The following is a 26,414-nucleotide window of genomic DNA, read 5'->3' as shown; positions in this document are numbered from 1 at the left end:
AGGCGGAGGTTTGGGCTAAGTTTACATGTGTGTGTGTCGAGACTCAAGAGAAATTGACAGTAAAAGCTGTGTGGTAGGTGTAGTCGGGTGTTGTTAGTGCAGGAGGTCGGGCGTCGGCTCTATAGGTATTCAGAGGTGAAGCAGATAACGATGATGTCGGTATGGAGTCGGTCAGAAAGTCGGGTGATGTTTTGAATAAGTGTCTGTCAAATAGTTAACCTTCTGTATAGTTGGGAATGAAAGGTAGAAGAACTAAAGAGACATACTGGGTCGGTGTTAAGCCTTCAGGTGGAGTAGTATAGGTGAGGTCAATACACAGAACATGAAGGTGTAGGTTGTGGTGGTGGGTGGACACAAGGAAGGAAGATTGTCGTGTAGGTGTATAGTGTAGGAGGCTAGAAGGTGTTGGTTGGGTGTACCTCGTTGGGTTGGACCTCCACCACACCACCACATCCCCACCACACCCCCACCACATCCCCACCACACCCCCACCACACCCCCCACCACATCCCCACCACATCCCCACCACACCCCACCACACCACCACATTCCCACCACACCACCACCACATCCCCACCACACCCCCACCACACCCTGCCAACCAACCTGACCCCTACTATACTTCAAAGACACAGCTGGATCTATAGGCCTCTTCCTGTGTTAGTAGCTCAGCCATCCTAGCACCTAGTTAACACAGTCCCTAGCTGTGTTTGTCGCACCAGGAGGAGGACCCCATCATGGCAAAAACAACAACAACAACAAAAACAACAAATAAATAAACAACAACAACAAAAAAGTATGACACAAGAGCATAACACACACACACACACACACACACACACACACAACTACAAGGACACCACTTTTTTATGTTAAATGTCAAGGTAATAATCCAGTTGTCACTTTATGTAACTAAATTATTACTTAACGCTTATAATGGGAGTAAGAAAGATGACGACTCTGGTGTTTTGTAAATATTAACACACACAGGATAGTAATGGTTAACTATTGGTGGTACTGATTGATGTATGACTATTAAAAGATACATTGATAACATAATTCATTGATTGTCTTCAGCATCAATTTTATCGCCATCAATCATAACATCAGATACAACAATAACATTAATAGGAATGATAATTATAACTACAACAACTACAAAAATTTAGACTTACATCACCAAACAACATGAGGAGTATCTGAACAACCAACAACAACCACCACCACCACCACCAGGCGACCACAACTACCACCACAATCTGGCCTGGATGAGTGACAGGTTGGTGTGTTGATTCAGAATGTGACGCGTTACTCATCCACCGTCACGCTGTAGTAATGCCTGGTGGTGACGAGTTACCTCACAACACACACACACCTCTACTGTCTCATCTGTGGGGATGAGGAGGAGGGTAATTATGGTGGAGAGGTGGAGAGAGACACAGGGGAGTGGGAGGAGGGGATAAGTCTTCTTGAGAGGGAGAGGGAGAGGGGTCAGGGAGGGAAGGGAATGGTGAGGGGGATTTCATAAGACCTAGAACTGTATGTCTCCCTCCCCACCCTTATACTCCCTGAAGCTCTTAAACTAAGGGCTCACACACACACACACACACACACACACACACATACACACACACACTTGATGGTCGTGTCTGTGGCCGTATCTTCATTCCTCCCTCAGTGGACGAATCCATATTGCACAGACGTGGCGGAGTGTGGTGGGCGTGTAGTAAAGCTCCCTTCCTTCTTCCACCCTTTCTTCCTTCCTTCCTTTCTTCCACCCTTTCTTCCTTCCTCCCTTCCTTCCACCCTTTCTTCCTTCCTTCCTTTCTTCCTCCCTTTCTTCCTTCCTCCCTTCCTTCCACCCTTTCTTCCTTCCTTCCTTTCTTCCACCCTTTCTTCCTTCCACCCTTTCTTCCTTCTTCCTTCCTTCCTTCCTTCCTTCCTTCCCGTGAGATCACCTACATCTTGGCCTGGGAATTCAAGTTTTTCTAATACAGTGAAACTTCTATATAATGAACTCCTTTACTGTATATATAATCCGTTAGATTCTCGATATAACGAACTTTCATCTCTATATAGTTGGTTCACTGTAGTTTTATCCTAGTTCTAAAAACATCAAAGTTGAACAACCTTTTGACAGACAAGACTCGCGTGTGTGTCTGTTATGGCAGTGACGTGACGCTGGTGTGTGTGTGTGTCATAGGCCGTTGTGTATTAGGGTCGTAGAGTGGAGGAATGATGCAGGGAATGTGATGTTGAGAGAGGAAGAGGGAAGGAAAAATATACCAGTAAGGCCAACCCACTCGACTCACACACCCACTAGTCACCCAGTACCACAGGCTAGTAGTGTGTGTGTGTGTGTGTGTGTGTGTCAGAGGGGCGGGTCCTGACCACCTGTACCCCACCGTTTATTTTTACCCATGACATCATTGGCTCCGGGAAATTTTTTGTTGTACTCAAATATTGTAGAACTACCTGTCCCCCCCCCCCCCAGGTGTCTCAGTACTTAAGCTATATTTGTATCACCTGTTGATTAGACACCCTAAGCTTATTTTACCTAATGATTAACCACTCTAAAGTTAACCTAACCTAACCCCCCCTTTTCTTTCATCGACCCTTTCCCTTCCCTTCTCCCCATCGACCTACACTCACTCTGCCTCTACCTACCCTTCTCTCACTAATACATACAGGTAGGTGGAGGTAATATCCCTCATTCAAGGTATATACTCCATCCCACCTTCCCTGTTCTCCCTAAAGGCGATTCGTGGGACCTTTACTATTTTATCCAAGTGTCCATCGACCATAGGCACTTCAGTGTTGTTTTTTGTATTAATTTTTATTTTTTTTTCTTTGGTTATCTATAAGAGTTGAGGTTAATTTATTTTTCATTGTATGGTGTCTGATTAGTTTTTGGATTCCAATTATTTACTGTCGATCTGCATGTTGATGTAATAATATTAACGATAATAATATAATAACAGTGATGATGATAATAATAATAACAACAGTAACAATAGCAATAATAGCAACAACAACAAAAAGTATAACAATAAAAACAGCAACAATAATAACAACAGCAACAATAATAACAACAACAGCAAGAATAATAATAACAACAATAATAACAATAACAACAACAATAACAACAACAACAGCCTCTCTACTCTACAAGGACGTTCATTCAATATAACAAAGTAGGTCATTTTTTCTTCCCATCCCGAGCACAACCCACTGCATCCTATAGTGCCTTGTTGCCCCCAGCCATCGATACATACGACCCCAGACAAAACATTAACTGCTCTCTCATTGGTCTATTTTTCTCCGACGTCATCATTCCCTTTTTTGGAACTTAGAGCACTCGCTTCTCGTGGCACCTGCAGGAGATATACTGCAGGAGGGTGGAGGGGTAGTGTGTAGGTACTGGTGGTGTTTGACCGTTTCTCTAAATCATTGAGTTTTGGCTTTTCTCTTTCCTTCTCCTTCCTCACTCCTAGTCATTATGCACACCACTTCATCCACCTCAGCATCCATACCTCCTCAGTATCCACACCCTCCACATCCTCATCCACACCACGACGCCAATAATAATCACCTCACTTGACAACATTAACACTCGTATATGGCAGACCTTAACAACTCTCTCTCTCTCTCTCTCTCTCTCTCTCTCTCTCTCTCTCTCTCTCGGTTAAGTCTCTTTATGTTTAACGAGACGATTAATGTGATTTTTTATTTATTTTTTTGCTCTCGTCTGATGAGTAGCTGGTTGTGTGAGACAGAGAGAGAGAGAGAGAGAGAGAGAGAGAGAGAGAGAGAGGAGCCAGATAGTGACAGACAGACAGACACTCACCACACTATACACCTGAGAAAGTTATCGCCATAAAAACAGTGAGAGATTAAGAGGTGGAGGACGACCGAGATGTCTTGCTGATCCTTTGTCCATATTAAGGAATAAGAGAAACTCAAAGCAGCAGGTGTGTGTGTGTGTGTGTGTGTGTGTGTGTGTGTGTGAGTGTGTGTGTGTGTGTGTGCGAATCACTCACGCGGGAGGGAAAGAAAATTGTATAAAAAACGTAAGTGATGATTTTTGTCTCTCTCTCTCATCCATTTCTCTCTTTGAAAACAGTAATTAAATACTAAATTAAAACAATGTTGAAAAATCATAAATATGAATACAAAATGCTCAAAACAGTAAATCAATCAAGAGAAAATACATAATAAACCACAAAATAAAATCCCAAGGACAAATCACAATAACGTCAAGTCCGTAACGTCCAAAAATCACACGTTAATCATTACACGGTGAAAAAAAACCAGAAGAGCATCGTCGTGCCAAAACCCTGAAGCTTACGTCGACTTGTAAACATGACACCAAAGACTCGCGTTTCTCTGGTGAAGATAACCATGACTGTTGACCTCAAGCTACCCAAGACGAATTATTTTCCTTATTATTTTCATCAGAAGACATTATTTATTATTCTCCCTAATTGTTTTCACCTATCAGAGGCTATACCTAATATTTTATAGTCGAGTTTCAAGGCGTTATTACAACAATTTTGACCTTTTGTGTATATAAACATAGACAAGTTAGTTAGATGCATTTTAACTTTCCAGTGTGTGGCAAAAAGTAGCGTATGTTTACAAAAATATTGACCATTTCAGAGACGACTGGAGGAGCGTGGACAGGTCAAGATGGCGTGACATTACATTCATGAAAACCTAGACAGAGAGCTACCATCTTCGACACACACTCAAGTAACGCAAGTAAGTAGAGAGAGATATTTGAGAAGGGAATGATAGGTAATATTGTTGTTGTCGCTGAAGTGAGCTTGGTATATGTTGATAGTTTCTCTCTCTCACACCATGATCCATGACCCACCCTCGAACACTAAACTTTCCTTTTATATTGCTTTAAGGTTATTCACGGCAGCCAGACAACCTTACCTCCCACACACACACACAACCATTATCCACGGCAGGCGACTAACACGGCACCATTACTATTTTAACACTTCACCTTGACGGATTTCCCTCCTAGCCGTCACGCGTGTCTTGATAACTCTACGTGACTCACTAATGACAAGTATTAATCCATTCTATTCGGGTGTATGTTTGATAATCCGGGACGTAATCTGACACACACATACACGCACGTAAAATTAACCTCTCTCTAAATGACTCACTATAGTTTAAATATAAATCTCTAACTGATAATTGACAGTTTAATTGATTTTTCGCGTTTTTATTTCGCCGTCAATCGTTACACTGTATCCATAATTCACAATGTACATTCAGTTACTCCCTCTGTTTCCCCCTCCCCCCACATGCAAGCACTCAACATTCATATATTCAATGCTTGTACACACTTGATATCTGTAGTCATGAACCCAGCAGCTCTTGAAATTCATTATCGTGGGCACTTATTTGGAGTGTCGAGTCAGCTGATTTTCCCGCCCTTATACTACTAGTGTTGGAAATAAACTAAGTCTTTTAAAACATATTATCCTTATAACTGCCATTGACAAACACTCTGTATAAATATGATTATAATTCCTATACATATAATAACTAAATACTATCACAAATGAATCTATTTTTTTTTTTTAAGGAATTTGTTTGTGCTCGAGTCAGCTGATTTGCGCGTCTTTGCTGTACTCTCCTGAATGTAAATAAAACGACGAACACACACAAGCCAAATTCAGATTCATCAAGGGTGGGTGTTGGGGATCTTCCGGGTACACCTGATCGAATTTTAAGTCCTTGAGTGATGTATATCTCCCAAGGTTTATATAGACCGAGTATTGATATCTTAGGGCATGATTGATAGTTTAATTTTAGTTCTGTTAAATCTTATGAGTGATTTGTTAGTAATTTCTGGTAATACTTTCTTGGTTATTTAGTTTTTTTATCTTCGTGAAAGTATTGTGGTGATGACTACAGTTTGTTAATGTATTTGGACTATTTTTGTTTATGTGTGATAATGATTTAGGTATATTGGAGACTAAAGTACGATGGGTAATGATCAGTATACAAGTTTAACAGTGCGAAGGTGTGTGGTGAGGGGGTGTGTGTCGCCTCATGTGTGTGCATTTGTGTTTGTCGTACCTGTGCTTACGTGTGTGTATGTGTGTACTGTATGTATGTGAGTGTATGTGTGGTGCTGGAAGGGTCGGTGGCCTCAGTAAGATACACACACACCTTCGAAGAAACTCAGGGCGTCTCCAGTCGTTCTGCCAGACACACCTTCATCACTACACCCGAACCTGTGTACATCAAAGACCATTAAGAGATCACTTCAAGGATTACAATGTACCACGATATTGTGTTGGAGCTCCTGTGTACAGTAGAGGTTAGGTTAGGTTAATAAGGTGTGTGTGTGTGTGTGTGTGTGTGTGGGAGTAAAAATCAATAGTGTCGTGGTGAGTGACAGTTCAAGGTGACCCTGTAAACAATGATAAAAGAAAAATATTCAGTTGGGTTGGGTGATAAATAATTTTAAGTTATATTTTAGACCAGAGACAGAAAGAGATGCAGACAGACACAGACTGACAGACAGCTACCACATCTCCAGCACCCGAGAAAATTAGCAGTCAGCAGCAGAAACACAGATACAGATAAAGAGCTGGAGGACACGAGTACTCTTAGATCCCACATTGACACGTCATTAATCTCCTCTGTTTGCAATCACTCACTGAAAGTCTCGCCGCCTCTCCCCCTGAACCACCAAACCCGAAGCTTCAGACTCGTGAACCCAAAACAGTAGATATTGATGCTTCGAATTGACGTGAATCTCGGGGTTCGTGGTTCAGAAGAGGTGACACGACTTTTATGAATGACTGTACTGTAACGTAATAGTTCAAAAATAGCATTATGGGACCTTTGAATCGACTCAAACTTCAAGACCATTACACTAAACGACCTTACTATATATATATATACTAATTAAGAGTGAGATTACATTCGGTTCTGTTCGGTTAGGTTGGGTTGGCTCGTTAGGTTAGGTTGGTTCGTTTCATTAGGTTAAGTTAGATTAGGTTAGGTTAGATTAGGTTTGGTTATATTAGGTTAGATTAAGTTTGGTTAGATTAGGTTTGGCTGGTTTCCTTTTCCCTGTTCTAAAAGCGAGAGCATGATATCTCAACCCACCAGGACGGAAACTGGTCGTGTTAGTGTTGTAGACAATTACCTCTCTTGTTTATATACGGCAGAGAGGCAGACAGTCGCGGAGGAACACACACGGGTTAAAGTGGGGTTCATTCTTGGTCTGTTGAGAGTCCAGGCGAGTGGTTAAAGCTTCCCTGAATTGCTGGTGAGGATGTGGGGTTATGTTATGGGTGTTGTGTGTTGTGTGGGTGTGGGGTAATGCTGTGGGTGTGAGGGGTTGTGTGGGTGTGGGGAAATGCTGTGGGTGTAGGGGTTGCGTGGGTGTTGGGTGATGATGTGGGCGTGTGGGGTTGTGTGCGTGGGTTGATGATGTGGGGTGATGGTGTGGGTAATGATGCGGTTGTGGACGATGTAGTAAGGGCGTGGACGATGTAGTAAGGGCGTGGACGATGTAGTAAGAGCGTGGGTGAAGTAGTAAGGGCGTGGGTGCTGTAGTAAGGGCGTGGGTGAAGTAGTAAGGGCGTGGGTGCTGTAGTAAGGGCGTGGACGAAGTAGTAAGAGCGTGAGTAACTTTGTGTTGTATAAATACCTATACCTGTATATATTAACCTATAAATGACATATTAACACTAGAATGAATGAGACAGTACGAGGGGACCTGGTGGCTGTGAAGGTTACTGGTCCTGGTGGCTGTGAAGGTTGGCGGGGATCCTGATGGCTGTGAAGGTTGGCGGGGATCCTGGTGGGTGTGAAAGCTGGTCCACCCGGTAGAGAGTAAAGACAAGTATACTCTCTTGGTCGTATCCTAAGCGACCGTAGGTGTGGGCGGCCGCGGGCGTGGTGTAGTGTAGGCAGGATCGTACATCACCCCCCGTGGGTAGCTGTGGGCGGTGGAGGAGAAAAAATAATATCAGTGTTAAGGAGTGGAGATGGTCGCCATTAGCATTGATAATCTTAAAATCAAGGTTCAATGATTCTATAACACTAGTGTAGTCTATTTTTTGTCGTTGTAGCTCTCTGAAAAATTGCTCTACTTTTATTTATTTACTGGACGTATTTTTTTGCCTTTTATCTTACTTTGGTTTTTATTACGCTTATTTTTTAATTATGCTTTATTTTACCTCTATTTCGTTTATTTTGTTTTTCTTAAGCTTATATTGTTTTATTACGCTTATTTTTCGTTTTTATCAAGTTTTATTTTCATTTGCCTTATTTTTGTATCTTAAAGCCCAATTCTTCCTTCATTAGAGTGATTCTGAGTCTGCCCAGTACTTGTCCATCTCGTCATCAAGTACTGAACACGGTGTCAGGTCTTGTTAACTCATAGTGTAAGATAAAGGATAGTTATTAAGATATATAAAAATGTATTAGCAGAGTCAGTGACGTCAGTTATTTCGAAGACTTTAAACCTGAAGGTATTATGATGCATTAACTTTTTTGTTTTGGTTTATTGTCTTTTTTACCCAGAACGATGATAATAATAATAATAATAATAATAATATAATAATAATAATAATAATAATAATATGGCAGGTAATTAAGATACTCCTACTACGGGCCATTTTCGTTGGCCAATATGACATGCACAGGTGTTTTCCCCACACACTCTGGAAATGCATATATTAATATGTTGAAATCACCAGTTGTGGGCAGTTACCATAAATGGTCAGACCAGCGAGCACATCTGTTCCTCCACACTGTGATGTCATGCCTGGTTCAAGCACTCCGGTCAACCCAAAGAAAAGTTTACATTTAAATTGCAGAAGTTTCTAATTACGACAGGTTTTGTTTTTGTTTTGTCTCTTTAAGGACGAAAATTGGCAAGTGTTGAGTGTCTGAGTGAATGATCGAACTCAAAGTATATGTCGTCCACGTCATAAAATTTTGTTGTTCGTACGTCACCATCAACTGAAAAACTATCCATTCGGGCTGAAGAATGCTGTAATGGCGCCCTTTATCACCGAGGATGACAACACTGGCTGTCATGTGTAAGTGTTTAGGCTCTCTGATGGTCCCCCTAAAGCCTCACGTTACCTTCTGAGAAAACAATCTTCATAATTATTGTTCTAACACAGCGTGAAGCAGAGTGTACTTGTGGTCACGACCTGGAAACACTGGTCATGTCACACGTCTCATGCTCAGAGGCTCACCAGTATACAGTACACAACTTCCTGATTACTGATTCTTGTACCTTACTGTATTTTCCACTTCAGCTCATGTATAAATTGTGGAATAAATCTGTTTGCATGGAACTGTATTCGAACTGTATTTTGTCCATTGTATTCTCCAATAGGATATTGTTTAGCGTGTTTTCGTTGGTTGTGACTTTGTTTAGGACACTGTACTCACGATGCTAACCTTGACCTAACCTAACTAGTGGCAAGAGAACGTACGAGTATATAGTTTATGTAATGTCTTTGTATAATTATGTTTAAGAGTTCACTAATTAGTTTAAGTGAGTAAGTTTGTTGTGCTTCTATAAGGAATTTTCGACGTTGGAACCTTTATGAATCCTAATGAGACCCTTATATCAGACCAGGTTATTGATACATTGATATTATTTACCTCTATAAACCTCATGATAAGAATAACTTGATTGTTTTATTATGGCTAAGAAGATGAAAGAAAATATACATTAATTAGTGAAATTATTTAATCCTAGGACTCGCCTGATGACTTAACTGGTTATAATATCAGATGATTTTGTTCTTCCTGGAAAAAAACCCCACAGGCAGCTTGGTCTCAGGTTCTCTAAGGCTCAAAATAGGATAAATTGACCCGCAAGTGGAGAGGTAAAGAGGCTTCGACCTGATTAACTGAAGCTACAACTAAAAAATTAATTCCAAAAAAGCCTATACATTATTCTGAGACACTATCTTAACTGGATACATTCACTTAGCTACAGCGTGGGACAAAATATCTGAATCCGGAAACTGATGTATTATGGCTCTTGAGTAACCGAATTATCCTGTCTCCAAAACACCAATGTCAGCTTCTCTGGACTTCTCTTAACGAGTCATAGTCATGCAGTATAATTAACAAATGTAGTGGATAATATAAATGAGTTTAAAGACTCCTCCAGCCCGCAGCCCCGTCCGTGTTTTTGTGAGCTCTGCAACAGCCACGAGGAAGGGCGGCGCCAGCCTGGAGCTCCCACGCGCTCTCCCAGATCCCGTAAAAACAGACGTGTCAACGCCCACACTCTCCCAGGGGTTTAAATTATCGATTTATGAAGCAATAATTGATAGTGAAGTCTTCTACACCCAGAGTCCCGGTATTGTTATGGAGGTGGTGTGAGAGATGTGGTGTACCGGGTTGAATACAACTTCCCCCACGTGCGGTTTCTTGCTTGACGATTCTAACATAAATTTTACTTCTCTGGCCAAGGAAGAAAGCATAAAGTTTAGTCATTGTAAAGTTTCAGCGTCTAAAACTTTCAAAATCCGAGTCAAGGCTGCTATATTCAAATTAATTTACTTTTCCTAACACCAGTACAAATGAAGTTACGAAATACAAGTTTATCGTACATTATGAGTTATCTAAACGTACCTCAGACCCACCCCGACCCACGCAGTCTAGCCATAACCTATCACCCACACACACACACACTGCTGACCTACTTTAAAACAACAAAAGAGAGATCGTATTTATTTAAGATAAGAAAATTTATGTTTGTACAAGTCAATCGCCATTAACATTGACTTGAGGTGAAAGGACGTCTGCAAAACACACTATACCAAAGGTTAGCTGCTCAATATTTGTCAAGAAGGATGATGATAAAGACATTTCCTCTCCAATTGATTTCTACAATTTCACAGAACCAGAACAAGAATCTCTGTTGTCAGAAAATATACACCATTTCTCTGAACGAAGAGAAATTCACTTCGAAATTCATCTGTAGTATCTTGACGTTCCTCGCCAGTGTGTTGGACCAGCGAGCACTGCAGGAATTGTTTTTCACGCGAGATGGTTTAGTTGCCGCTGGAAGGAAATAAATTCTGAATTTATGTGAACGAAACTTAATACGTGTGAAAGGTTTTTTGGAAAAAGAAAGTAACATCATCATCGGTGATGTAATGAAGTGGCGACCGTCTGACTGATACTGTATGGTGAAGTCCAGAGAGTAATAATAGGGATTAGATCAGTAGTAGTAGTATTTGCAGTAATCTTGGTATTAATAACAATACTATTATAATGTTGGTAGTAACAGTACTGGGAATAAACTAGTTTTAGCAGCTACACTGTTGTCGTCGTAGTGGTAGAAAAAATAAACAAAACACTTAGCAAGCGGGAGTAGTCGTGAGTTACCAGCTGTACGAGGTGACTTACGTGGGAATGTGAGTAGCATCACCACCGTGGCGGGAAAATAGGATTAGGACACCTAACAAAAGTAAACAAATAACGTCACCTGCTCGACCGCGTGACGTCACATCCACACGTCACTCACTGGGGTTACTGGGGCAGGATATGTCACTCAGCACACGTCGCCAAAAATAGAAACGCGAGTAAGGCAGTATAGGAGCTGAGTGGCGGCGAAATGATGTAATGCGGTGGTCACAAAAGCTGCCATGACACCCTCCATATACGGAGTAAAGCTGGTCCCTCCCAGTGACGCTTGGACCCTCATTTGACTATTTGATTAATGTATTCGTGTAACTCCGATTTTATTCATTTATTTTCATTTTTGTATGTTGTGTAGACTATATTAATCAGGACAGTTCTCTAAATTAAGTAGAAGGTGTATGATAAGATAAAAAGGCGAGGGAAAGTAGAGACCCAGTCCAGCAATAGAGAAGCGAGTGAAAGATACAAGACTAAAGTAGCCTTATAGGGCCACAGTCTGACTTTCACTGGAGAAAGTTACGAGAAAGGTAGCTGGAACAGGGACAGAGCTGGAAAAGTATAGCTGGAACAGGGACAGAGCTGGAAAAGTATAGCTGGAACAGGGACAGAGCTGCAACAGAAGAGGGCTTGGAAGAGCTTCGTGAGTGAGTGAACTTCACCTTTAAGCTTCAACAACAGTCATGAACGCGACACTGTAGGCTTGAGGTCTAAGGTTCGTGTTATGTGACTGACCCTCGTGACTGAAGGTTAAGATGGCGCCTTAACTGAGGATTGAAGTATAAACCCGAAGTAACGTAAAAAAAAAAAGCATCGTTTAGTGACATTCGGCCAGCTACGTTCTCTTGGCGCCCGTTAGGAGGAGGAGGGGAATCTTTAGTAGTCTCATTAGTTTTGATAATGTTTTTCGACGTTATATTCTTGTGTTTGATTAAGTGAGCGGGTTTGATCGACTCTTATATCTACTGTTACAAGGAAGGTTTGTCATACGAAGTTTTGTACTACGACATATTTACCGGTGAAAGCTGTAGTGGTGTCAATAGGTCTTGTCGGATGTCAAACCTGAAGAAATGTGCATCATCTGACTTCATTCTGTGAACGTATGAGGAGCGGGCTACCAAGGTGATGGTGATAGTGATGATGATGGAAATATCTTGAGAATACTCGAGGTTTCAGCGTCATCTGAAGGATATTACGTCACCACCTGGAAAGGCGCAGCTCAGTCAGCTGTCATTTGTTTTGGCTGAGTTTTTTGTTTGCTTTTGTGTTGGGGTCTCTGAAGCTTGGGTAGATGGCCAGGAACTCTTAATTTAGGTTAGAGTTAGACGGTCCTTTAACTCGGCGCTGGTATTCCAGATGAAACTCGGTGATAAAGAAGTGACTGGGAGCAGGTTCTGCTACGTTGGCCCTGTGAGGGTGACGTCACGGGCTGTGGATGAGTCATGTAGCCGTGTTGGCGCCGCAAATCTCAAGATTTTCAATATTTCCCTCAGTCATAACTTACCACTACACAAGAATACTATTGGAAACCGTAAATAGATAAGATTTAAAATATAGATAAGTAAATCAGACATATAAATTTAAGGACAATTCATAATGTGGATTAATCAAATTGCAAAATATGAAAAAAATAGTCTCGGTACTCACAGGGTGTGTAGGCATGGTGTAGCGGTGAGGGAGAAGGGCGTACACCACACTACGCTACTCATGCACGATCAACTCACATCACTGCTGAATCATCTTCCTCTGAATAAACATAGCCCTTGTGGAATAAACTTCTCCACCTTATATGCATCACATTATAAGGCGGTGAAATTGAATACAATACTTGCATTTAAACGAAACTTTTGCTCAACAAAATGTCTCCTACGGCCCCTGTAGGTAACGTTTAGTTTTAAAATATTATGACACTGGATAATTTTATTTGTCATTTTTAATAATTAGTAAATGGATATAATTCTTACTGTATCAAACTCACGCATCACGAAGCTACCAGAAGAGTGATATAGTGCTTAATAATAAACAAAGAACGCTGTTATTCACTATTTCACTTACACTTAACGTTGTTGTCACTGTTTGTCTACAGATAAAAAAGTAATTAAAACATTCAATAAGACTGCAGTAGCATCTAGTTCAAACCCACCATTACAAGCGGGCGAGGTGGGAGTCATTATTGCAATTAGCGAGATAAAACCTTATGGTAATACTATGGCGATACTATCTTCTTTAATAAGTCTTCGTGGCGCCGGTACATATCTAGCGTGTCTTACTATTTAATCAATTAATTCTGAAATAATGACGTTTGTGGAATAAGAAACATGGATAAAAAAAATGATGCGAAAGAGAAAATGGGGCATAAAAAGCATGGAAAATAAAATAGATATTAGGAATAAAAAAAACATCATTAACAGAGGAGAAAGAAAAGAAAGGCGTAGAAAATAAAACAAAGGCGAAAGAAACGATATTGACACGAAATAAAAAAATAAAAAATCACCTGTAATTGGGAAAGTAATAAAGAAATTAAATATTAAAATACAATTGTAGTAAATAAGGTAATGAGAGAAGAGAAAGTAAATAACAATCTATTAACTTCAAAGATATAAACGAAGAGTAAAAATAACCCTATGACTCGTTTTTTATTCAATATAATACCAAACGCTACCTGGGTGGTTAACTTAGATTAGATTGGGGTTAGGTTAAGATAGGTTAGCGTTAGGGTAGGTTAACGTTAGGGTGGTTAGGTTAACGTTAGAGTGATTAGGTTTGGTTAGATTAGGCTATGTTAGGGTGGTTAATCTACAAGTGAAATAAGCTGGGGCTGATCTTCAAGCGATCCGTTGAAGAAAACACGTTCGCTCATCAATTTTTTTCGTCCTAACTACTTACTGTATTGTAAATTGTCTTAACAACTTCGACGCAGTTTTCAGTTAACCATTTGTCACAGATAAAGCGAGGCAGCTGTACTGTATATGTATGATCTCAGGTATGAGTCAGCGGAGATTTAACACGAACTTCAGGGAATCGGATTTCATACTTGGAAACAACTTCACTTAACTGTGCCGGTCAGGCTTACACTCGGACTGGTTGTTGTTTGAAGATTCGTCCCCAGCTTATTTCACTTCTTTAATTAACCTCTAACGCTACTCTTACCTTACCTAACACTTATCTAACTTAACTTAACCCCCAGGCCAGGTAGCCTTTTTGGTTGTTTAATCATAGGTAAAATACATTGGGCAGGGGGCGAATCTTCAAGTGATATTTCTTTTTAGGTGGTTCAACTGATGGCTATTAGGCACCGTTCACTAGGACTTAAGAATTTCTTTAACATACGACTCATTATTTCCAAATTTCCCTTCGTGGTGGCTAGTCACATGGGTGTTTAGATAGTATAAATGGTGAAAAGGCTAGCGGCTAATGGTCCGAGTTTTGTACGTTATAATGTATAATATTTGTGGAAAGTGGCTATTTACGTACATCTTAATTATTATACAATGTCAAATTTGAGTCTACATATCGCTAATTGGCAGGCTTGCTAATAGCTTATATTACCTTCTTCCTCGGAACACCTGCTGGGCAGTCGGCGACACCATTCATTGCCAGAAAAAATATTGTCCATTACAATTTTCATTTAACAGTTGCCTCCTTTTGCAGTTGTGGAATTACCATCAATTCTGTGATACAAATTTATAATGTAATATTAATTACAGTAAGTTGTTGTATAAAATACGATGGGCAAGAGTAATTTATCTTAGATATTAATCGTACAGCTGGCGTGTCAGTACTCGGGCACTCACACACATTCTAATAAGGTTTGTGTGTAAGTACCACATCTGTTGCGTTTATATTTTGCTTTTCATTAATTTATCAATGACATGAAAAACACCTACATGATAATTGCAATGCCTAGGAATATTTACACACATAATAAGCGGCGTCGAATGTCTGGGTCTGGCACGTTTATAATTTGATCAATGACGTCATTAGCAGGAGCTTAACGAGAATGTTGTTTATAATCTTACACCACTAGATTTTCATAATTACCTCAATGTCTTAAAGCCTTCATTATGTATCAGATAAGATTACCCAATGATACTAATTCATGAGAGGGAATGGGTAATATACGCAGTTAAGTCAGCATGGATTGACGAGTTCATTGGTATTCGGATAGCTACATAAGCACGGGAGCTCCTGTCGCCATGTTGCAGGAGGCTACCAAATATGTCAGAAGGTCCCATCTACTTGCAAATTCCTGCGTCAGCAGATAAAGAATAAACGAATTGGTAAACCCATGTTTTTCTTATGTTTTTAAACCCTAACATCCCTCTTAATTAACCGTATAGGCTACTTAAGGTATCCAGCTTATAATTAACGACTAGAAATAATAAAGTACTTCTAGAAAATTAGTAGTTTTCGTTATACATAAATAGGTCATTATTGGGTCATCCATAAAACCCACTACTGAACCTTGAACACCATAAAAAGGTTTAAATCCCAACCCGGTGTACTTTTATGTGGATAAGAAGTAACATACATTAGAAAAATCATGGGATTATCTGAAGATTAGCTTCCAGCTTATATCATCCAAACCTAACCTAACCTTACAGCCCAGGTAGTGCTGGGTATTTAATCATCAGGTGAAATAAGCTGGTAGGTTATTCTTCAGGTGACCCAAATCGTTTAATTACTGTTCTCTTCATTTTCCCTCACTTTCCCATTCTTTAGTGATTTCTCTCCCACTTTCTCATTTTAAAGATCTCCCCATCCTTTTATTCTCTACTGTGCCCATTACTCTCTCCATGAAGCTGTGTAGCGGGACGTGATCCACTCTTGAGCTTCACTAATGGTGTGCCGTCCATATACAGCCAACCAGACCTCTCCCGCCCTCCCTCCTTTATATGGGTGCCCGCTGCCCATGTGTTCCCTGACACTTTCCTTAAGCTCTTATGCCCATACTGTACAACACTAGTACACCCACCTTAAACACCACCTCCACTACACACACTGTAGTACACCCACTACAGTCACTATTTAATTACTTTACAATGACACCTAATATATATATATATATATATATATATATATATATATATATATATATATATATATATCTGAAATTGCTCTTCCAATGAAGGAAACCATAGATGGTGAGTTTAGTGCAAGAAGTGGAAGAGTGGAATGAATTTTTCAGTAGTTAGATGGGAATGTGGCGTGAAAGAATCCACAATGCTATATACAGTACTGTACTATTCATAGGTCTGAAGAAATAATGTGCAAGCGAAAGTTTGTGTCTATTGGTGGTCTAGTATCTTGTGTTAGAGGTCCTTCACTGAAAACAAATAAACAAAATAAGTGGGTGATTATGATTAATATGTTCTTGGATTTAAATCACTGCCTAGAAATTTACTTGCCTCGGTATAATTGTATCTAATTTCATAACGAAAATACAAATGCAGTGTATTTTAGTTATAGTATGCAAGTATCTATGAACATTTTCCCCTCAATCCTATTTTCCCACAAGATACTGATTACTTTTGATAAGACAGGACTTTGATTTAAGTGGGGGTTGTTTTCAAGAAAATATCCTTTGCATGTGATGTAGTTTGACTACACTGAAAGTATGAACATCATGGACACTGCTATGTCCAAGTTTAGGGTATTTTAACAATTTATTTGAAAATGAAGTCGTAGCTGTGGACTTTTACTTGACATATTTGTGTCCTTGAAAAGTTGATAGTGTACTGTACCAACATTCTTAATGAATTCAAATATTGTTACTAATTTCAGGTTCCATAGTTCCATCCATTGTGATATACTTCCAAGATTATTGAAACTGTTGACTCTCGGTGCTGAATCAATTTAATGTCATTCCTCCTTTCACTGTATTTTGCCCAACTCCCACATACAATCTGATCATAACTTGGCTTCAGCCCATACAGTATTGTTTAACAGTATTTATCATAACTGACTAACCTGTCACATATAGTCCGTTAAATAGAGGGTTTCACTGTACAGTATATCTCAAACTCTCACGCAAATAAGTTAAAACAAATTTGATCAAGTTCAGCACATTACTTTTATCATAAAATCAATGTAATTTATCTCGTCTACTGAACATCCTGACTTGCCTCAAACTACTCTCGTATCTATTTTACATATTTTGATTTCAGGATAATAAATGTCTTATAAAAGGTCACTATTTACTCAATAGATGACAGTGACATAAATAACATATTTACAATATGCAATAATTTCTCCCTGACTGGGTGTGCACCAACATCATATAATTTTTTAAAATATACAATTTTATCTACAGTTAAAAGATGCATTGTTTTTTCCTTTTGTCCAATTTGTCCAAACTCGGCCATTGTAGGTTCCTTCCCCAAACAGTATTGCCATAACTGATGATTAACTGTCTTATATGCATAGTCAGGGAGATGGAATGAGGATCAAATGGGATAGTAATGCATTAGACAAGTAAATCACAGTGCTCCCGAAATATAAGAGACGAGGTGTGACACCATTGCGTAAGTACAGAGGGGGAACTATTGGCAAATGACATTTACGAGGGGGGGGGTGGGGTACTGTGGGAGTTAACCTGAGATGGACCTCTTGCTTCAGTTTAGTTTCTCTTGTCAACCAGGTACTGCATTGGTAAAACTTGCTGTCTTGTCATTACTAATTACAAGTGAATTGTATGGCCAATGTTTACTTCCAATCCCCCTTGGAATAATCCCATTGTGATGAAGTACCCTCTACAGGGTTTGCACGCAAGTCAATCATCCTCTTCAACTGAGCCTCTTGATACTCGGGCTTCAAGGTTTCAGGAAGTGGAGAGTATACTGAAAGTAATAAGTATAAATTAACAACCAGCTGAGATGAATACTGTTTATACAATTCTTTCATGATGCTGCAGAAACATTAACCTCAAAACATTCCCTCCCTGAATTTCTCGTTTCTCTCAAAAACATTAGTGAGGACTATAATACAGTACTGCTATAATTTGAAAGTAAAGAACAATATCCCTGTTCAGGGTTGCCACAGAAATTTAAGAAATGAATTCCTTGACTGAATACTGTCAAATTCCCTGACTATTCAAAGGAGACAAAATAAGTTGGATTTGTTTTGTATGAATCTGAGGTGGGACAAGGTGGTCGGTCACACAGGAAGAAGTATTCACCCACATTAACGGACTCATTATCAGGACTTTTAGCCTTGGCCATGGGAAGAGTTTCCAGTTCCCAACTGAAGTTAACCCCCAATGAAAAACTACCAATCATCAATAACATGTACTTCATCAAGGGATGTTACTACTGCCCTGTAATAAAGCAAATGACCAAAACCGAATAAAACTAAAGACTCGGTGTGCTACGGTATAAATAATTTTTTAACGGTAATAATTTAAGTATTTGAGACTGCCTCCACTATCAACCCAACATTTTACCATCAGTTTATAATTCATAAGTAAATACTGTGGGATACAAAATGTACAGAGCAAAATAAAATTCTCAAGTGAACACTGTAGCCGTGGAAAAAAAATGCTCGGAGGAGACGACTGTACATTCATGAAGAAGCAAATCTCACCTTTAAATGCACATAATACAGTACAGTACTTTAACTGGCAAAGAAGTTTGTTATGACAGGCTGTGAGAATTCAATGACATGTGACATGTAGCTGTGCAATATGCATTCAAAAATTTTAAACTAGTCTAAGTTTTGCAACTGCATCTTCCAAAACACCTTTAATTTCTATGGACCGTTTAAGTAATGCATTGCACTGACAAGTGCTTTTTGTACTAAATTATCCTCCTCCTTTTCAAATGCATTTTCCCATATAAGCTTCATTTTCTAATTTTTTTTAAGGAGAATCCTGTACAGTACATGTTTCCCAAATTTCCAACCAACAAGATAAGGATATCCCAAAAGGAAGGATCAATGTGTAATCCTCGAGTCTAGTTGGATTCTGGAATTATTGATGGAATATGGTAAAGACCAAGCCTTGACTATAATATGGCTCGAGATTAGACTAATTCTTCCTGCTTGAGAGTTACAGTATAATCTTTAAAAGACAAGACAGATTGCTCATTAAAATTCTTCAGTACTGTCTCCCATAATACATTATACATAATGAGATAAGAGCTTCCTCTTGATTTGATTTTTGGTGGGATATAATGAGTTCAAGGCAATTAGAATAGAACTTAACTGCATGCAGTTATAAGTTTACTTAATCATAACATCAATGATACAAACGAGTTAAAATTATAATAGAACACTGCAGGCATACCTCAATTTATGGAAGGGCTCATCCTGAAAACTTTTTGTAAATTCAAAAATTTTCTCATTTACTCCAAACTAAAGGCAAAGATACATTCCTGTGAGATAGAAATTATGCAAATACCGAAATTATGCAAATACCTTTCTTGTATAATGTTACATTTTCTGGATAAAATTTATCAATGAGTAAGTATTTCTGTATGAAAAATTTCTTCCGATAAGTAATGTACGGCTGCGTGAATAACAAACTTGCTCGAGTACATCATGATACAATTAAGTGCCCTATTATGACTACTGAGCATGGCCTGGAATTCATCATGTGTGAACTCGACACATTTTTCTTTTAATATTGTATTTATTATACATTATTTAATTATTACCATTACTTGTACATTTTTTTTTTTATAAATTTATTCACTATACTGTATGTCAAATTTGTACACAAAGAAATCCATAATGCTGTGGGAAATTAGGCTAGTTTACCATTAATATTCAACCCTCTTCTCATCAGACTATTTCTATCACCTAGCACATCCCCCGGTCCCAATATTGCCAATGTGGGTATACTGGGGTCTGACTACAATGAACTCGATCATGATATTTGTACAGTAATTCAAAGCTATTCCAAAATTCATAAAGACATCTTAGTCTTAAGTCTTTAATACAATCACTGGCAATACAGTGTGGACAGCTGTGGACAAAAAGAATTCAGCAGGGAGGGAGGTGATGTATAGAAGGGTATAAAGGTGTCTTCTATGTAAATAACAGACACCAAAATTTTGAAGAGATATTAAAAGACATTTACCACTGAAGTGAGATCCAGACATAAACCTGCACTCAAAACCCTTCCCCCCAATGATTCCATTTGTATGACTTTACAATGTACTGTACATACTTTATATTTCCATTCTAAATTTGTACTAATTGAAAAGCAACAAAATTTCATGATAAACATTTCACTTTTGTCTTCATGTAACACCACATTCTTTCCAGCATTCAATTTATAACTTTCCTTAATTATCCATCTTTCCTCTCTATTCTAAACCTCACAATACAAAATAAAAATTAATTATTTATGCACATTTAAGTTATATATATCTTAAGTCTTCCAAAACATGCCTACTTACCAAACACCTTCATCCACAGGTATATCCAAACAGCTAAGGAAGAAAGTATTAATGTAACCCCCAACACAGACTTCCACTCTCCGGAAGGTGCGGTCATCTCGGCAAAGGTTTGGCAGAAGGAGGCACGATACAATGCTTTCTTCTCTTCCAAGGTGAGCTTTTTCCAATCTCCCATCTCCTTCTCACGCAACACCTGCAAAAATTATACTGTCTTAATATTCAGAAATGTACAAGAGTGCATCTTGTCATGGAACAGTTAAATTTGTGTCGACTCATGAACACACACAACACATCAGTATATTATACAGTACTGTGTACAATGAAAGACAAAAGTCGTATCGTGAAATTTGGTGAAAACGTATACCAAAGAGCTACACTTTTGGTGCGCTCTGCCTTGTGGTAGGGCTCTCATAATGTTTCACGAGTTATATTTAATCTTCGGACAAAACTGTGACACGACTTTTGTCTTTGATTGTACAATATATATATATATATATATATATATATATATATATATATATATATATATATATATATATATATATATATATATATATATAAACCTTGTTTCTATTGATATTGAATGAAATATGTGCAATTTTCATTATTATTGTATTGTACTATCAAACTACAAACATCAAACCAACCTGAACATCAGGGGTGTCCTCCCTGAAGCGGACAGCTGGCATGGGGAAATCGACACGGTCAACATATGCAGGGGAGCCATTGAAGCCAAATCCTACAACTTCACGATTACCAATTTTTGATAGTGTGGAAGCAGCAGCAGCAGTCTGCTGACGACTGAGCTGCTGGAGGGTCAGGGCCAGAGCCCTACGAGTTACCATATTCAGTGCCATCTGTAAAGTGAAAAGTTTATTGAAATAATTAGTTCTTGCATTTTGAGTCAGCACAAGAGAAAGGACAAAGAATGTAGAACTATACAATATAACTATTTCTGTAAAAGTTTTTCTCTGTCTTGACTCTACGAAGACTGCCAAGCTCCACCTGCCATATTGGTTTCCATGACTGGGTATTTCCAAGGATCTTCAAAGATTCCTTCGGATTTTTTAAAAGATAACTGAAGTGCAGACAGAACCCAATTTAAGAGAATTCAACATTATGGGGAAGAAAAAAGTCCAATACTTAGTTGTATGACAATACTCTATCTCCTTTCATATACTGTAATAGGAGTCAATGGGAAAATGTGCTTACTTTTACTATTTTTATATTTACAAGAGGTTTTCCAGTAATGTTACTCCCTTCATAAATTAGGGTCTACCTTTATTTTACGTTAGGTAGGTTTATTTGGTTATTTTATGCATTATAAATTCTAGAATGTATTAGTATCTGGTACAGTACTTCCAGAATGTTACATTGGTGCTCAGTTGCTAACATTCCAGAAGTAGCAGATACTTTTTTTAAGAAATCATACGCTCCACTTATCAACTTACTAGCTGTCAGGACGGTTATCCAGTACATGCACTGCTTCATTCTATAATCTGTTGTTCATAAAATGAACCAAACTAACGTAAAATATTGAAGTCGCTTTTTTATTTTAATCCTATAAAAAAAATTTTATGAAAAGAACTATCAATGAAGTCTCAAAAATCACAGAGGAAGCTTAGTGGTGTCTCCTCTGTAGATTTAAGGTGAAAAAAGCTTTAAAGGTAATATTAATATTGTGAGTGAGCAAAATTTGTATGTACCTGCACCCTTAAATTTTTGCATTTGATCTCTCCCATCCCACCATATACACATCTTCCTCATTCACAATTACAGAATTACTCTTTCATTGATACATAGTCATTTTTCTTTATGGTTAATAATAAATATTGGCATTTTAAATTATGAATAACCTGCACTGTACTTAATCTTGCTTTATCAGTCAGACAGTATGTTGCAGAGGCTCACCATTTTATGTGGTCCATTTATAATTAATGAATGCAGAAATTATGGTAATTATTGATGATTGACCCACGGCCGATTTTTCATGAAAAAAAATAAAATATACAAAATCATGCAATTTCACTGTTATGGTTCTAGTTTGCACAAATGTGTTCAAAAGTGGTTATTTCTAAATTAAACTTAACCTTAGTCAATATGAAAAACATGCAGCAGAAGCATTGTTAGAAGACCTCACCAACCAAAACCTACCTAACAGAAAGAACTTACTATGATATGGTGTAATTTTACATTGTTTTTGAACATGAGAGCAGCCGTCCATACCAAACGGTTCTTAAGCAGACACGGAGCATCGCTGTTGATCAAGCCCGGGCACCAGTGTGTTTTGAAATATATCAATATGACTATCGTGCAGAACACTGTACATGGTACTTTAATAAGAGACAAACACTAACAAAGCCTCACTTAAGGTAAGTTATATATTCACTATGCCTCATTTCCGATGAAACGTTATGGAAAAAAATATTTTTATTTATTTTTCTATCTAACCAAATGTCTCAATATTCAGATCCCTGGTGACATTTTCCGAATATTGGCCCTATACAGTTTCGTACAGGGTCACTACCTAAGATTTACCCATATTTCTTATACATTTTCCTATTTTTCTAATGCAATTTTCCTGATACTTGCTCTATTGGTAAAAATTTGTTTTTATCCCTATTGGGATAAAAACAAATATTAACCGGGCGACCTAACCTAATCTACTATTGTCATAGAAGAAAATCGATTTCTAACTAAAAAGAATCCTAGAGATAATGGTAAAAAATCCGAAATACCAATTGGGATAAAAACGAAGGTATTGTACTAATTGTAAGTCTCCAAGCACCAATTTTGTTGTGTAAATATTGACAAACCGGTTATAATACTTTTGAGGCAGTCATGTACACTGGGAACGTATATACTTGTGGACAGTTGTTGTTTTTTTGTAGATAAAGTATAATCTAGGATTGATTGTCTCTAACGGGTACCGATTAAAAATGCATGTTAACTAAATTCAAGTTCATTATGCAATATAATAAGCCTGCTGTAAATTTGAGGGAAAATAATCGGTAAAATATAAAGCCTATCAAACCCGACTATCCCCATACCCCCGGAATAGTTCTTGTGGACGGCCGTCAGTAGTAATCAGCTGATATTCCGGTGTGGATTGCGTAGCCAGTTTCATCACACCGGTCCACCTTCCTGATAAGCCTGCTGTACTTTACTCCTCAGGCGTACACATACAGTGATCAACAACAAAAAAAGTCACATATACGTGCTGGACGTGTGAATCTCTACAATATAACATTATAAACATGTTGCACTGCAGAAATGAAAGTATTGAAGCCTTACCTTGATCACGTCTCGAGGAGCCACCGATAGGAGCGACACGGAGCTACAGCAGCCCTGTCCCTCAACCACAAGAATTACTACAATTTTCTTCTCATAAAAGAAAATGATAGAATTTTTTTCATAATTTTACCGAATTATAAACAAATAATTTACACTCTTTATTTGGCATAAAATGGACAGTAAACTGATATTTCTGCATAAAGTTAAGAAAACTGTTTTGTAACAAGATAATAGTAACAGTTGCAACATAGTAAAAAAAATATCTAATGAAAATAAACAATTTATGTAAACTAATAACAATAACTATTAAATGCATAAAGAATTAATACTATACAGCTGTTTTATGTTCTCTCTTATGTATGCACCATAGAAATATTTTTGTGGCAGTATCTTGGATGGTGTTTGGCAACTATCCCGGCGCGTAATTTAAAAATGAGATATCATGAAAATATTGTTGTGCGGAAATAGATTAACTTGTCCGGTGATGGCAAACTGTGCAGTGGTTATTGACTAATATGATCTATTGCGTGCACATCTAGAATAAACGACACCATCCTGTTTTGAATAATTTGGAGTTTCGCGTTAAGATACTGTGTTAAGGCAGAGTATCCTGATAAGCAGGAGTAGTCAAAGTCGGCATTTCTATAAAGAAATCTTATCCAAGCATTACTTTTATTTAATATATTATCTAGAATTAACTGGTGCTCCGATTTACCGTCGACTGAGGGGTTCAAGTAACCTGTCGACTAGTGTTGTATACGGGATAAAATTGGCCATTGTAATATTTAAGCGTGAAATAACCATATATCTGTTGAAGGAGATATTATAATTTAAAAACAAATCTTTTCTGTCAATAGGAGACTGCAGTGTTAGTAAATACAGTAATGAGCTTACTAATTAGATAACAGTTAGACAGGGAGTAAGACAAGGCTGTGTTCTATTTCATAATTCTTAATGAGAGATGTTATGAGTGATAATGAAGAACAAAAAGTTAATGGTAAAGTAATATCAAAATATACGTTATGAAGATGGTCTTATCACAGATAGTTATACTTTTGCTTTTATCCTCTTCGCCACTGATCGGCTCGTTAGCCGCCCGGGCGATCGGTCACGTCTCTGTCACGCACTGTTGGCAATACTGGGCATGCACCGGCTCCTGAATGTACCTGAACCCGCTCCAGTGTTGGTCAAGTCTTCTTGAAAGAGCTCACACACGGCCGTCACAACACTCTCTGGTAGATTGTTCCAAGAGTTTACAACCCTCACTCCGAAAAAGTTTGCCCTCACGGTTTCTGGACCTGCGGCTTCTTCAATCTTGAGCTGTGACCCCTTGTGGGGCGAGCGTCCGCCAGCTCCAAGTAAGGACACTCAACTGAGTAGTGCCCCTGAGATGCTTATACATCAACTAGGTCCCCTGCCCGTCTGTAGTATAAGCTAGGCAAGTTCAGGCGCTCCAATCTCTCAGGGTAGCTGAGGTGCCGAAGTGCAGGCACCAGTCTGGTGGCCCTCCTTTGAACATTTTCAACCAACTGACAGTCCCTAGCATATCTCGGGGACCAGATGGGGTGACAGTACTCCAGATGGGGAAGCACTTCACTCCTGAAGATCGTCACGAGGGACGGACCGTCTAGATAGTGAATAGGTATTACAAACATTTGTCAACAGAATAGTGGAAAAAGGTGAAAAATATGGTTTAAGAGTTAATGCTGTAAATACTCAAGTAGTGTTTGTTTCCAAATTGGAAAATTTGATATATTTGGGAAGTAACATTATGATTGTAGATGTACGCAAGAAATCAAAATAAGAATAGGGTAAGCAAAAGCAGCATATAATAATATAAAATGCCCATTGAAAAGGAATATTAACTTCAATTTGAGAAAAGGACTGCTGAAAGGCTTTATATGGTAAAGATTGATGTATGGGTCAGACGCGCGGACACTCTGCCTTTGAAATGTGGTGTTATAGGCGAGTGTTAAGAATATCCTAAAGTCTTCATTAATACATGTTCATTTCAGTAGTAACCTTGACGCAAGCACCGCTTTTTGGATCCAGAGGATTAGTAATGACATTTTTAAAAGTTAATCGTGCAACTACGAGAAAGTGAAATGTAAAAGTTGATGGGCCACTTGTGTTAAGATGGGTCAACCAGTAGGAAGTTCCTCGACAGATGGCTCCACCTACCTAGCAGACGATACAGTCATTCGGATCCATTCAACCGACTTCATGTACTAATTTGGGGTAAAAGAAAGCTTATTTGGTCGATAATTGCCACTATTGAGT

The 26,414-nt window shown here is 38.6% G+C and overlaps 1 protein-coding gene across 2 annotated transcripts; it reads right to left on the bottom strand.

Moving 5' to 3' along the window:
- Nucleotides 1-17,627: 17,627 nt before the first annotated feature.
- LOC121871428 lies at nt 17,628-24,234 on the bottom strand. 2 transcript variants are annotated; one of them, XM_042373710.1, is made up of 5 exons: nt 23,891-23,982; nt 23,013-23,097; nt 21,488-21,697; nt 20,841-21,033; nt 17,628-18,281 (listed from the first exon to the last, which is right to left on the bottom strand). In XM_042373710.1, exons 1-5 carry the CDS (start codon nt 23,965-23,967, stop codon nt 18,148-18,150), a joined length of 699 nt encoding a protein of 232 aa, XP_042229644.1. In that variant the 5' UTR covers nt 23,968-23,982; the 3' UTR covers nt 17,628-18,147. The 2 variants fall into 2 exon arrangements, with proteins under 2 accessions (XP_042229644.1, XP_042229645.1); XM_042373711.1 differs by lacking the exons at nt 23,013-23,097; nt 23,891-23,982 and adding an exon at nt 24,135-24,234.
- Between the last annotated feature and the right edge of the window lie 2,180 nt (nt 24,235-26,414).

The sequence above is a fragment of the Homarus americanus genome, unplaced genomic scaffold, assembly GCF_018991925.1.
Source record: "Homarus americanus isolate GMGI-L3 unplaced genomic scaffold, GMGI_Hamer_2.0 scaffold45698, whole genome shotgun sequence".
NCBI classification, from domain to species: domain Eukaryota; kingdom Metazoa; phylum Arthropoda; class Malacostraca; order Decapoda; family Nephropidae; genus Homarus; species Homarus americanus.
This window is presented reverse-complemented; position numbering and strand designations above follow the sequence as displayed.